The 15599-nt window shown below is 34.1% G+C and overlaps 1 protein-coding gene across 1 annotated transcript; it reads left to right on the top strand.

Annotated features, from left to right (window-relative positions):
- Positions 1-8: 8 nt before the first annotated feature.
- Positions 9-15436, top strand: LOC111709037 (conserved oligomeric Golgi complex subunit 2). Its single transcript, XM_023482609.1, has 21 exons — positions 9-210; positions 564-682; positions 1694-1783; positions 1954-2039; positions 2176-2258; positions 2320-2415; positions 3686-3764; positions 3860-3916; positions 5052-5199; positions 5370-5420; positions 6181-6252; positions 6482-6529; positions 7801-7901; positions 8935-9094; positions 9782-9890; positions 11258-11346; positions 12295-12413; positions 13583-13677; positions 13990-14211; positions 14685-14830; positions 14990-15436. Exons 1-21 carry the CDS (start codon positions 31-33, stop codon positions 15090-15092), a joined length of 2253 nt encoding a protein of 750 aa, XP_023338377.1. The 5' UTR covers positions 9-30; the 3' UTR covers positions 15093-15436.
- The last annotated feature ends 163 nt before the right edge of the window (positions 15437-15599 follow it).

The raw sequence follows: 15599 nt of genomic DNA, 5'->3' as shown, positions 1-15599 counted from the left end.
TTTCTTCCACAATTGTTTTTTTTTTCAGCAATGAGAATAGATAAAATGGATAAGATTGAATCTATTGTCCCGAATTGTCCGTCTGGTCTCTGTATTTCCAAACAGGACTTCTTGAAACCTGATTTCTCCGTAGACAACTTCTTCATAGAGCAGAGTGTGAAGGACACCCCCTTGGACACGCTCAGAGATGATCTAGGAATATATCTAAAGGTAAATTCCTTCTGACAATCCATTCCATCCGGATCCGGGTACATATTCGGCCGGATCCGGGTGCATATTCGGCCGGATTCGGGTCCATTCTAATTGGATCTAAATCGAAATTTGGTTCCATACCAGATCCATATCCAGATTTAGCCCTTAATCAGATTATTATCGTTTTCTCTTTTTTTCACAAAATTTTCATTTTATTGGTTTCTATTTATTTTTACGGGAAAAAGCCTTCAAAATTGAAATATATGGGTTAAACCCATTAAACAGGAAGTCGGGTGTTGGGGTCTTAAAAACATAAGAAAAATGTAATTTTTTCATTTGGGCCTTTGTTGTTAACCTGCTTTATTTTCTAGGTATTAAGATCGAGTATGATTGAGCTGATTAACGACGATTATGCTGATTTTGTGAATCTTTCCACTAATCTGGTTGGGCTGGACTCCAGTATTGTGAAGCTTCAGGAGCCTCTTATTAAGTAAGATTTAAACGCCAGACGATGTAAGTGGAGGAAATATAAATTATAAGCTAGCTTTTTTAATATCATACTTGAATCAGTTTATAGTCTAAATTCGTCATGTTAATGTCTCTAGTCAAATTATAACACAACGACTACATCTCTATTCAAATTATAACACAACGACTACATCTCTATTCAAATTATAACACAACGACTACATCTCTAGTCAAATTGTAACACAACGACTACATCTCTAGTCAAATTCTAACACAACGACAACATCTGCAATCAAATTGTAACACAACGATTACATCTCTAGTCAAATTATAATACAACGACTATCTCTAGTCAAATTGTAACACAACGACTACATCTTTAGACAAATTTAACACAACGACTACATCTATAGTCAAATTGTAACACAACGACTACATCTATAATCAAATTGTAACACATCGACTACATCTCAATTCAAATTGTAACACAACGACTACATCTATAGTCAAATTATAATACAACTACTTCCTCTCTTGTCCTCTCTTGTCCTCTCTTAAAACAGCGATTATATCTCTTTTCCCTGAAAAAAGGTCCTCTATTTTCNCTTTTTGCACTCAAAACAGTGTTTGGCATGCCTTCCCGCAAATACAGAAGGATACATTATAATATATAGTCCGCGGACTACAAAAGGAAGTAGTTTCAGGAGACTTCAGAGAATGATACTGAACTATACAGGACAGAGGGATACTGTATAATATATAGTCCTTTAATTGGGACTACAGTTGACTTCAAAGGGGAGTAGTCTCAGGAGACTACTCAGGACTTCAGAGAGAAATACAGAATTTTACAGAGGGATACATTTCAGTATATAGTCCTTGAATTGGGACATGTAGTAGACTTAAATTTAATATAAAATAACATCATTTTCAATGCGGGGGGGGGTAAAAATCGCCCAAGGGGGGCCAAACAATATTTCGCGCTTCGCGCGAAAACTTGCCTGACTTTAACTATTTTAATTTAAAACTAATCTAGAGTCCAAACTGAAGTTGAACTAGCGAGCAAAGGAATTGAATCAACACTAAACACTGTGAAAACTAAACTAGAGCAACAAGCAGCTATAAGGTACGCTAGGTTTTTTTTTGTGTAAAATATTTCGTGGTTCGGGGTTTATGCATAAATGTAAAAAAATTATTTATTTTGTTCCAAAAACGTAATATTTCTTGAAAAGATGTTGGTATAAAGCTTAAAAGCTATTTCTCTAACTTTAATTTATAATAATTTATACTTTTTAGGGAAAAGAAAGAGAATTTGTCTAGCTTACAGCATATTTGGGAAACATTGGGCAAAATCGAGCGTATGCTTGCAAAAGAAACGCAAGGTAAAGTAACGTTATAAATCTGAGTAATTTTTATCCTTTTCAACTTTTTTTCATTTTCTAGTTTTTTTAAAGTATTAAGATTTTTTTTAAAATTTACATTTCATTATTTTTCATTAAAATTTTTTTTTTTACTAAGGTGATGCTTGTATTCCTACCGATGTTGCTGAAAGAATAGCCTCTGATGTAAATCATCTTCTCTTCTCTGTTTCAAAGATGAAGGTATTACATCTTGAACACGTTTAACTTTTAATTTATTTTATTTTAAGACTGGTTTATTTAGGAGTCCTGTATGATTCAGGAGATGCAACCTAGGATAGATATGGTTTGTGATAAACTTAATTCTTCCCTTGATCTTAGTCTTATTCAGGGATTACAGGTCAAATTTATACTCTAAGTAATGTAGGTTTATAATACAGGGAGTCCCACGAAACATGACAATAGGAAGACGACTTGAAAGTCGTCTTTGGTATTCGAATTTATTTGTGACATTCAGTCTTCTATCTACTTTAACGTGCATGATTCTTGAAACAATTATCACATAATTCTCCTAGCCCTGGCATTTCCAAAAAGTGGTCTGCGTTTTTTGTGCTTTCAATATTACCGGAGATATAAAGAGTTTGGTTAAGATTTCAATTTTGTGAAATAAAATCAAAATTGTCGAAATCTGAACGAAATTCTTCATATCTCGGGCAATATTGAAAGCACAAAAAAGGCAGACCACATTTTGGAAATGGCAGGACAAGGGAAATTTTGTGATTATTATCTCTAGAAATTTACTTCTAAAATTAGATTGATAAATAAACGCAGCAAATTATATCAAAAATCAAGACGACATTCAAGTCGTCCTGCATACTGTCATGTTTCGTGGGACACCCTGTATTACAAGGCTCTCTGGGCGCTGCGCGGCCATCTTCTATTTCAATTGTGAACATTTTCTCTTTGTATACACTATACATTGTAAAACAAAAACAAAAAGTTCGCGGATTTTACAAAAAACATCGTGGATTTTCAAAATTTACTGAAAATATAATTTGAGGGATGGAAATTTTTGAAATTTTGATTATTCACAAACCAATTTCCTGGAGTCATATGATCTGTTCCCGATAAGTTCAGCCGTTTTTACGTTTATTGATTACAAACAGACACAACAGACACCCAGACAAGCTAAGTATCTACGTATATATATACGTTATTGTGTGTCTATCTTCTTTTTTGTGTGTTTGTATCCAATAAAACGGCTGAACCGATCGGGCCAAAATATTTTGTGGGATCTCGCGTGACCCCAGGGAAGGTTAATGGATGATTGAATTTTCAAAAATTTGCCTCTAAACGAAATTCGATTTTCGAGAAAAAAAATTTTTAATCCCCACCATTTTTTTAAATCCGCGAACTTTTTTTTACAGTGTGTACAAAGAAGACATGTTCACAATTGAAATAGAAGATTGATGCGAAACGCCCAAAAACCCTAGTATATAAATATAGACTTATTATTGTATAGCTAAATAAATTTTTTTGTTTTTTACTAGATCTGTATTAAATTCCAGGCCTTTAAAAAGTCGAAACTTTGTAAAGTGAGTTCTAAAACTACTGCCATATTTCTGTAATATTTGAAAAAGGATTTATTAATTGATTGATTGATTGATTAGGAAGGGAAGTGTGTGAATATATCCCAGTGCTGCCGAATTTATGCAACTATTGACCGAATATCCTGTGCAGAACAATTAGGTGAAAATAATGAAAAAAATTAAATGAATAAATTAAAAATCAAAAATCAAAAATCAAAGAATGAAAGAAAAAAGTTCTAATTTATTTTTTTTTAGTCCGGGAGAAGGTTGTTAACCCTGTACTGAAAACTATTCTCACAGAATCCTGCCTAGGAACATTTAAATATTTAATTACATTTTGTTTTCAATTATTAAACCTTCAACTTAGTACTCATCACTATAGTTTCAGTAGAAGTAAATATTTACATTTACATTTTGTTGAATTATTGAGAACTAGCTGAAGCTGAAAAAAAAATTTTAAAGAAAAAATACATTTGAATTTTTAAAAATAAATTTATTTTGGAAAAAAAGTTCGAATTTCTTTTTTCCTATGTCACTGGGGTATCCATGGGTTTCCTTAAAAAAAATCAGCGTTCGTCCCACTGCGCTTTGTCGTAAATTAAGATTTTAACTATTTTTCCCAAGACAAGACGATCCACTTAGAATCTTAAAATCAAGCTAAGAACATTCTCATAGTCTTCCCGAGTTTCCCAATCAAAATTTGAGGCATATTTGTCCAGGGGAAGAGCGGACAAACAAACAAACAAAACTTATACATAGATGTAAAAAAAACTAAATTTGTTTAACATTGTTACTCCCCGGGCCCCATGGGTTCCCTCAAAATAATTTCAGCCCATTGGGTCCAGCCTTTTGGGCAGCTTTAGCTGACATAAAAATATATTAGCTTGGGAACTCAGCTCTGCCCAGGTTACTAAAAGTTACTAATGCTGTGTAACCTGGGCAGAGATTTTCCCATCCCATCCATTTTTACCGGGAAACTAAATTTTCGCTATTAAAGTTGACCTTTTCAATTCCGAATCCCAAAACCAAGCTAAGAACATTCCAGTGGGTCACCTGAGTTCCCCAATCAAAATTAAAGGGAAATCGGTCCAGGGGTTCCTGAGTTATGATCAGACCAACAATTAAACAGAGATTTACAACTTTATATAAATATGCATATTGCATACATACAAACTAGCTGAAGAAGTGATGAAAAAATTGGTTTTTAAAAAAAATTTAATTTTTTAGTCTATGTTACCCCCTAGATAGTAGGTACCCATTGGTTCCCTCAAAGAAATTTAGCCAATTTGGTCCAGCCGTTTGGCCAGCTATAGCTATTAGCTAACTATATATGAGCTAAGAGCTTTATTATATAGATAATTATTAGTAGTTATTTTTTCAAGGATTTTTGATGAGTTTCTGAAACAATGATAATTAAATGTTGTTGAATATTTAATGTGTTGTATAGAGAATGATGCGCAAGGTTTACGAGGTGTATACCAGCTGGTTCTACAAACTATACCTCAATACCTCTCACAGTTAGGTAATTTAAACATTATTGACAAGGTGTATACAGCTGGTTCTACAAACTATACCTCAATATCTCTCACAGTTAGGTAATTTAAACAACATTGTCGAGGTGTATACAGTTGGTTCTACAAACTATACCTCAATATCTCTCGCAGTTAGGTAATTTAAACTACATTGACGAGGTGTAAACCAGCTGGTTCTACAAACTATACCTCAATATCTCTCACAGTTAGGTAATTTAAACATTATTGACAAGGTGTATACCAGCTGGTTCTACAAACTATACCTCAATACCTCTCACAGTTAGGTAATTTAAACAACATTGACGAGGTATATACAGCTGGTTCTACAAACTATACCTCAATATCTCTCACAGTTAGGTAATTTAAACTACATTGACGAGGTGTAAACCAGCTGGTTCGACAAACTATACCTCAATATCTCTCACAGTTAGGTAATTTAAACGCCCACAACCAACAACATTTTTCGATGGGTTTATACTTTTAAACAAAAATTTTAATGGCTTTGGAAAAGGTTGATAGTAGTCGCTCTACTTTGTTATCCCTTTATTTTTGCAACTTAATAGTCTATATGTTTAAGTTGAACCACTTTTGCGCCGGCTAAAGTTGATTTTAAGGGGTTCAACTTAGTCTTTGCGATTCAACTTTGATTTGGTTCGAATAAAATATATTCCCAGAGTATTCTTTATTGAAAAATAGTGTCTTTTAAACGTTTAATTTTAAGCAAACAATAAAGAATTAGACTTACTCTCTCTCTTTCTCTTTAAAATTTATTTTTTATTAAAAAACAGCAAATTAAAGTCTTAAGAGATTGCGGTGCCAATGACAACACCCCCCCCCCCTTCTCAGTTATGGGGCTCAAGGGAACTGTAAGAGTAATTTCAAGTGACCCTGGCAATACCCGATTGTAAACAGCTTCCTCGAAAGCTTTGTCTGATCAAGTATGTACTGAATCTTTCTGTTTTTTTTTTCCTTTAAACTATTTATTGGGGGGGGTTAAGAAAACAAATACTAATGATAATATCTGATATTTAAATGTTGAAATTTTAGTTTTATATTTTCCCCGGGAAACCCCCAGGAGTTCTTTAAGTACTACAATGATTCGGTTTATTTTCTCAGGAACAGGATTTTAAACTTATTCTATTATTTTTTTCTTCTATTTTTTTAAAGTCTGATATTCATTGGTTTAAAAACAACTGGAGCTGAAGTATATTTTTTAAAATTAAATTGTAAGAGAAATATTTCTTAAATGATTATGTATTTTCGGACGGGTTTTATTTTTATTTTAATTTTAAGAAAAATAAAGATTGAGACGAAATCAGTTATAATATCCTCTGTTTGTTAATAGTGAACTTGAGAAATATTTGGTAACAGAAGAAAGTGTTCTAAGGCTCAGGTAAGGCTTGTTCCAATTTTAACAGTTTCAAGATTCATTGAAATTGAAATTAACTTTTCGTGAATTAAAGGGGATGGTGGAGATTTCATGTTTGATGTAAAGGGGGGGGGGGCTGCCTTCAGTTTTGGTTCAAATCTTCCAATTTTTAGGCTGCACTCCTAATTAGTGATCGAAATTCCAAAAATAAAATAAAATTGAATTTAATGACCTCTAATGACCTCCACAAATAGAAAATATTTCAACAACGGCTTTATGCATATCAAACAAAAGCTAGGAACCCAGGGAATACAGTAGCAGCAACAAATCCAGTGTTTGACCTTCTAATGACCTCTTACGACCTCTAATGACCTAAATGACCTCCAAAAATGAAAATGTTTTAACTATGGCTTTATGCATGATGAAACGAAAGCTAGGAACCCAGGGAATACAGGAGCAGCAACGAATACAGTGTTTAACCTTCTAATGACCTCTAATGACCTAAAATGACCTCTAAAATGAAATGTTTTAACTATGGCTTTATGCATATTAAACGAAAGCTAGGAACCCAGAGAATACAGGAGCAGAAACGAATCCAGTGTTTAACCTTCGAATGACCTCTAACGACCTCTAATGACCTAAAATTACCTCCAAAATAACAATGCTTAAACTATGGCTTTATGTATATGAAACGAAAGCTAGTAACCCAGGGAATACAGTATCCTATTATCACAACAATATTATTATTTTATATATCTTTGAAGTTTACCTATTGCTTAAATGGTCTTATTATAAAAAATTATGAATTTTGGTAGGTTCAACTACTTTCAAATTGAAAAACCAAAAAGCTCCCCCCCCCCAAAAAAAAAACAAAAACAATAAAACCCAATAAAACCCTATATAACCCTATATAACCCTATATAACCCACTGGATTGTTTTTTTTAACGGATTTTATCCAACCCTGCTTAAAGGACTTGCAAGTGGTCTACCATGTAAAGATGTGATGCCCCATTCACAACAGTAGTATCATAAAAACTGAATTTTTGTTATTGTTTCTCCACAAGAGTGACTTGCGCAAATGCGCATTTCCACTGTAGGAAAACATCAGAATTAAACACTTTTAAGCCTAGAGAAACGACAACATCTTCCACAATTTTTGATGAGATAAAGGTTTCAAGTGTACCGTTGTGAATCGGGCATTGTTATCTTTGCATGGAGGGTCACTTGGAATTACACTTTCAGTCCCTTTTAAGCAAAGATTTTGTTTTAATCCAACTGAGAGTCTTTGTTCCAGGAACCAGCCTAGCTATATAAAGTTCCATGAGAGCTGGAACCTGGCAGTATATTTCCAGATTAGGTTCCAGGAGATTGCAACGCCGTTCGAACTCTCGCTAGGAACACAGATGTACTATTCTTATTTCGCATAAAGAAATTTTATCTGTTTTGAAAAAACGATTCACCGACAAAGGGTCAAACGACAAAGGGTCAAACGACACAGGGTCAAACGACACAGGGTCAAACGACAAAGAGTCAAAAAAATGCGACAAAAGGGCACATTTTTTTTTAATTTTGACGGTTATTATTTTTTTATTATTATTTAAGGTTAGGTTAGGTACATTCTGGGCCGAGCGCTGCGCCTAGAACAGACTGGGGAGCCGAGCGCTGCGGCCACGGGTTAGGTTAGTTAAGACACTTTCTGGCCCGAGCGCAGCGGCTAGGACAGGCTAGGGGGCCGAGCGCTATTTTCTGGGCCGAGCGCTGCGGCTAGGACAGGCTAGGGGGCCGAGCGCTGCGGCAACATGGTCAATTATATTGCCAACCCGACCATTATGGAAGCCAGAATCAGACTAAAGTTTTAAATCTTCAAAAAAGTTTGGCGGATTTTTGTGATTAAAATTGCGAGTTTCCTATGATTCAAATCAAAAAATATTTTTATCATATTGACCTTTTGTCGTTTGACCCTTTGTCGCACTTTTGACCCTTTGTCGTTTGACCCTGGGGCGTTTGACCCTTTGTCGGTGAATCGAAAAAACAGACCGCTTTTAAAGTTAAACTGAAGATGGGATTTTAAGTGCTTCTCCACTTCTATCTGTGGATTGGCATGTCCGATTCACAATCACAACATTATTTCCCTTTAAAACTTTATCTGAATGACAATGAGGAGGACGTCGTCTTTTTTATCTGGAAAAATGTTGAATGATCAATATTTGTTTCATTGTCGCTGCAGCAAAAAAATCGCAAGCTACTTATGATTTAAGAAAAAAAAACTGATTCTGAAAATAATCAATTTTAAAGTATTAAAAAAAGAATTTCTCATTAGTTTTTGAAAAGAAATAGGTTAATAGGGTAAAAGATGTGAATCGTACATTCCACGTTTTCAGTTGCTTAGTTATTTTTAAGAAAATAGAATTTAACCTCTGTTGTAAAGGAGGTGATATGCTGGAAAGAGCAGAGTTTAGTGACCCTAAACTCTTCCTGCGCTGCTCGGAGCAATTACTGTCAGCGCTGCGGAACTGTTTCGACCAGCAAATATTTCTGCTGCCACTAGCGGACAAGTTCTTCAAGCTAGCCCTGCAGATTATATCAAGGTTATTTAATGCTTAGGATCCTGATTCGTTAGATCCGCAACATTTTGGCTTCCTAGACCGGGATCCGGATTCGAAAAAATATGCGGATCCACGGAGTAAAACATTAATCAAATATCGAAAAAAAAATTCTTTTTGCACTCAAAACCCTTTTTTTGCATTGACGAAAAAAGATAGATTATCAAAAATGTCCTTTTCTCTGAATGATTCATCAAGTTTGAGCACAAAATATACGAAAAAAAGAAGAAAAATAAGTTTATGTTTTTCCTTTGATAAACAAATTAGAAAATCTTAAAGAAATATTCAAGCCCTGGATCCGGATGCGCATCAAAATGTAATGATCCTAAGCACTGTTTCAAGGTGTATCTGATGAATTCAATTTTGAAAAATGTACAACAGTACACACAGTACTAGAATAGTGTTCTTGTGACACATTTTAAGAAGGCTAAACGAAATCGTACAGGAGTACAGTGTTTATTTACAATAGTTCACACTACACACAGTACTGGAATAGTATTCTTGGGACACATTTTAAGAAGGCTAAACGGAATCGCACAGGAGTACAGTGTTTATTTACAATAATTCACACTACACACAGTACTAGAATAGTGCTGTATGGACTCATTTTAAGAAGGCTAAACGGCATTGTACAGGAGTACAGTGTTTATCTACGATAGTTATTATCTCTAGATACCGAGTTTGGGCTGGTCGCTGTGTTGACCTCTATGAGAAGGAAAAGGAGGAAACTAAGAATAAAATTGTGAAATCTGTTACTTCTAAGGATCTTTTAAATATTCAGGTATATTAAGCATCTAGGGGCATACCGACTATGTAAGGTAGTTGAACTGAGAATGCAGTGTTGTGGACAAATTCTTAAGGATTCATTTGAGACATAATATACTTTTTAAAGATCTGTAAATCCTGAGTTTGAGCGCAAAGTCGACTTTCAAAATCGTACTTTTTCGGTGGATACGTTTTCAGAATTGTTTTTTTTTAAATTATGTGAGCAAAATTCTACAGTAAACTAATTAGTTGGTTAGAAACAGGTTGAGCAAATGAAAATTAATCTTATCATCGAACATAAGTAATCTTATTGAATTATTAATTTCTTACTATAATCTCTTATTATTCACAAAGATGTTCTGCTGATTTTCTGGAATTCTTATTGAAAAGACAACATTTGAAGAATTTGTAGAAACTGCAAATAAATTCACAGAAAATAAAAAATTCAATTTAATGATGTAAACGCAATAATTAATTCTAACTTTGATTTATTTTTCGTCGCCGTTATTTTATAATTTGAAAACAGGATTCTGAAAACGTACCCACTCAAATTCATTATTTTGAACGTCGACTATGTACTCAAACTTAGTGATACATCGTAGAAACGTTATATATACTCAGTTTAAATACCTCACATAGCCGGTCTGTCCCTTTAAAATCTTAATGCGTTTGTTAAGTACAGAGATATGTGTGTGTTAACTTATCGAAGCCTTCGTGTATTCGGGCTCCAATTTACACAGTGCGCTGTGTTGAGTTCCTTGTGTGCGTAGTGCACACTGGAAATTGCACTTGCAGCTGAATACAAGAGGGGTTCGATAAGTTTACACACACATGTCTGTTTTAAGAGTACCGTTGTAAATCGGTTGCATGGAGGGTCACTTTGTTTTTTGCTTCCTTGTGTCTTCATATTTTGTTTCTTTTTAAGGTTTTCTTTGAACTTTTTGTGAAAGAGGGGGGTGGGGCGGTAACTTTTATAACTATACGTCTGAGCTCTCTGAGCAAGGTTATAATGCAAGGAAAGTTAATCAGTTGCGTATACACTTCGTACATATTGAAACCAGTTCTCTCTCGGCAGATTTTGTAAACAATAGTAGATATATCAGTGTTCGTTTAGTATCCGAGGAGGATAAAAGCATTGAATTTTGAAAATTTTGATAATTCACATAATATTTTTTTATTACCAGAATGTTTCATTGATTTTTTTATGTGAATGATGGATCCCATGTCCGGCTGTGACATCCGTCTTTTGTTTACATTACCCTCCAGAGACACTACACTGCAGCACAAAAGATGCGTACACCTCTGAAATAACTTTCCTTGCATTATAACCTTGCGTCTGAGGATATTCAAATCACTATGACCTGAATCCAATATTTTCGGTAGTCTGAGAGGGCGCATAAACGATCTAGTTCCGACCAGAACCTTCTAGAACTTGACAAGACGGAAACTTCCAAGATATCAATCACTCTCAGGTATTTTTAGTTGATTTTATCACTTGTCAGTCCCACCTTTTACCCGCTCTTTGTCGTAAATTACGATTTTAGCTATTTTTCCTGTAAAAATATACCCACTCAACTTAGAATCTCAAAACCATTCCATTTGGGTCTACCGAGTTCCCCAACCTAAATTTGAGGCAAATCGGTCAAGGGGTTCCTGAGTTATAATCGGACAAACAATAAAACAGACAAACAGAGATTACAACTTAATATATATAGGTTATAGATAATGAAAACAAATAAAAAGATTTCTTGTTATGTAACAACTTCTGAATCCAGACCGTACGCTGCATGTAGATGCGCTGCGCCCTGAAGGTCGTCTGGGGCTAGAACGCCCAACTCAGATATACGCATATTACGTACTGTACACTGTGGGAGGAACGTAGACAAACCCAGTGCCCCCACAGAAATTGAAGGGAAAGGACTACAGCTCTGATGTGATATTACAGTCCAACAAAAAACAAGTTAATATATCAAGTTAGAATATTTATGATTTTTGGCTTTCTGGTCAATATGAAAAATACAATAGCAATATATTCTTATTCCACCCCTTGGGCCCTTTTCCCTCAAAAATGATGCGTTGCCCCTGAATTCTTTGTTTTGATCTCCTCCTACTGCAGTACACAGATTTAACTTATGAGATATGGCGGTTCCTGGTCTATACATTTCTTGTTCTGGGGGTTTCATGTCGGGTTCCCTTTTAGTATTATTATTATTATTATTAAAATAATTAATTTAATGTGTTAACGGGCTGGGTCATTTCTCTAATACATAATTGGGTGCGAAAAAAGTGGGAATACATTCTTTCTTGATCTGCTTCATGACCATATTTTAGATACAATACAGTTCAAAAGTTAATATCCAGATAATATTATTAAAATTGTAAAAGATATTGTTTTATGATTTTGGATAATATTTATTTAGTAATTTGGTAATGATATATTCTGATACTGTTCTGCTCTGCTCCCTGCTCCCTAGCTTGCTCTCAGAGCTATTCTACTCTGCGCTGGGAAACCAAGAGATAAATATCGAGAACGCTATCGGTAAATAATTTCCTTAAATCTAGAGTTGATGGTCTAATAAGTGGAACTCAATAGATGTGTGCGTGTTTCTACTTTTTAAAGGTTCCAGAAAACTAGATCAGAAGTTTTACAAATTTTAAAATTATTATTATTATTATAAAGATTTATTCACACACAAAGATATAAATACATATATAAATGGTGTAGTTTAAATTTGTTTAAATGATTTAAATATATAGTTTTACAAAAGAAAAAAGAAAGAAAAAAATGCAAAATTATGCGAATAGGCGACATTGATCATTACTCATTCAAAATATATTTATCATTTTAGTTATTACGTAATCATCGAATCCTTCAACATATAATTTATTCGTTCTTGTATTTAAAAATTCTTGTAAAACCGACACTTTCCATGATCCAATGGGATTGGGACACCAAAATATTTCAGTTTGTTATTATTCTAAACATTTGCTATTCTTACATTATTTTGACCCGGAGAGAAAATATATGCATGCAAAAAAAACGAAACAAAAACGAGTGTTAAAGTTTTCGTTTGTGTTTCGTTTTTCCTTTTTTTTTAGGACAAAATATTGCAATATTATCAATTATATCTATTCAAAATGCAAAATAAAAGTTAAAAAGTTATAATAGGAGCAAACATGAGATTCTCAGGCTCCTGTGGGATATAATCGTTTTCAGATTGGTTTCGTATTTGTTGGACATGATCTGTTTAATAATACAACTTTTATACCAAATTGCATATATATGAATGTTCGTATAAATTTGACAAAGTTTTATATCAATTTCTCGAGACAGGAACATCAGAAAAAAGTCTTATATATATCGTTCAACGCCTGAGATTCTCAGGTTTCATCCTATACCCCCATTCATTTTTCCTTTACAGTCCCTTTAATATACCTCCTTTCATTTTTCCTTTACCGTCCCTTTAAGAACGTAACTTTTAGTGACTCTCCAGTTATAAAGTGACATCTCCGATTCAAATCAGAACCTTTAACCATTGCCTGATCAATTAAAAACGAGATATCCAATTTTTTCTTGTTAAAAATTGATTATTTGGAAATGGTGGTTCTCTGGTTACTTGCGAATTCATGGTAAAAAGACAAAATTGTCTAAATTCAGATGGAAGAACGACGATATATTCCTTATGTCAAATTATATTAAATATTTAGATGCGAGTATCCGGGATCTGGAGAGTATTCTGTCTAGTATAGAACAGAAGATTATCCTAGGGGGTGGACTAGATCCTACTAAACTAGTTAAACAGGTATAATACAGAATATATTGTTCAGGTATCTGATATGCCCAGAATATATTGTTTAGGTATCTGATATAGCCAGAATATATTGTTTAAGGTATCTGATATACCCAGAATACATTTTTTACTGTTTAGGTATCTGATATACCCAGAATATACTGTTTCGGTATCTGATATACCCAGAATATATTGTTTAGGTATCTGATATACCCAGAATATATTGTTTCGGTATCTGATATACCCAGAATATATTGTTTAGGTATCTGATATACCCAGAATATATTGTTTCGGTATCTGATATATCCAGAATATATTGTTTAGGTATCGGATATACCCAGAATATACAGAAGGACTAACAGAGAAACTCCCACCAAACCATGTCAATACGTCATTGCCCTGGTAGACACCCTTACAGAGTTCAGACAACAGCATCAGCCCTTCTGCTCCCAGCAGAGTATGGAAAAATGGTTGGCGGGTATAGTGGAGAATATTCTAACCCAGTATCTTGTCAATGTAACTGATGTACTTAACAATGTAACAAAGGTAAATAATCTAGTTGCGCATTTTTATGTACAGTTAAAACCAGAACTTCGGGGTCATCGAAAGAATTTATAAAATATCGTTTTCTAAATCTACTGATAATAAATGCTGGAGATATTTTGTTTCAATTGAAATAATTTTATGGAGCTCTTAGCTGTTCCCACATATTTAATGGCTATTCATCTGTTCTCAATTATTCAGATTTGGGTATAATAGTATAAAACCCATTAAATTAAAAGACGACATTTTATAAATTCTTTCAATTTCTCCAAAGTTCTGGGTTATACTGTACGTTCTTTGCTCATTTCTTAGTGGCTTAACTTAATATTCGTCGCATAAACTTTTGAAGGGAGTAAATCAGCCTAATTAGAAATGATCAAAGCAATGGTGATGACTGATGACCCATTGNGGATGGGGGGGGCTAAAAGACTGATTGAGTTTATATCGAGAATTAAAATACAAAAGTTTTATCACAGATGGAGGAAAGTTTACGTAAGCTGAAGAAAGTGCGTGAGCGTGGAGGTGCTGGGGCTGGGCAAGGCGCTGGTAAAGCTGGTGGTGGACTCTCTGATGATGATAAAATTCGTCTTCAAATTTACGTTGATGTTATGTTTTTCTCCAGGTAGTAATCAATTAAACAAACATTTTTAAATGGTTCAGATAAAATAATAGTATTAAACACAACATTTATTAAATCGGTATAAACAATGAGAATCCAATTAGAACAGACGCCTCAACAGCTACAGTTTTAATGTACAGTAAACATGATTTTTTTCTTCAGGGAGGTAGAAAGCTGGGGTGTCAAAGAGTTGAAGAATTTAGAAGAAATAAAATCTGTTGTACATGGCGCTGCCGGGGCCTTTGCACCACAGTACAGTACATAATAAGAAGCATGTGTACGGTGAACACTGAACACACTAGTGGTCAAGGTTATATAATAAGGTTGCTAACTCTTGATGCGCTCCAATGTACGGGAAATGTCGTCTCCTAAGCATATATAGATAAAATCCTTTTATGACATCACAGATCCCTACTCTCGACTCTAGTATTAGTGACATCATCATATACAGATTTTATCTATCTATGCTTAGGAGACGACATTTCCCCTACATTGGAGCGCATCAAGAGTATGCAACCTTATTATATAACCTTGCTAGTGGTAGACCTTTAAGTACAGGGTGTCCCACGAAACATGACAGTTGATAAATAGTTTAAAATGTCGTCTTCCAAATGATAAGATTTAAAGACTTTTTGCAGTTTAGTTCGTAGAAAAATCTTTTACTCTATGCTATATAATGTTTATTATTATTCTCTTTAATATAAAAAAAAACTTAACAAATTATGGAAGAAGACATTTTAGAATATTCACCAAATGTCATGTTTCGTGGGAC

Source organism: Eurytemora carolleeae, unplaced genomic scaffold (assembly GCF_000591075.1).
Source record: "Eurytemora carolleeae unplaced genomic scaffold, Eaff_2.0 scaffold935, whole genome shotgun sequence".
Classification (NCBI taxonomy): domain Eukaryota; kingdom Metazoa; phylum Arthropoda; class Copepoda; order Calanoida; family Temoridae; genus Eurytemora; species Eurytemora carolleeae.
This window is presented reverse-complemented; position numbering and strand designations above follow the sequence as displayed.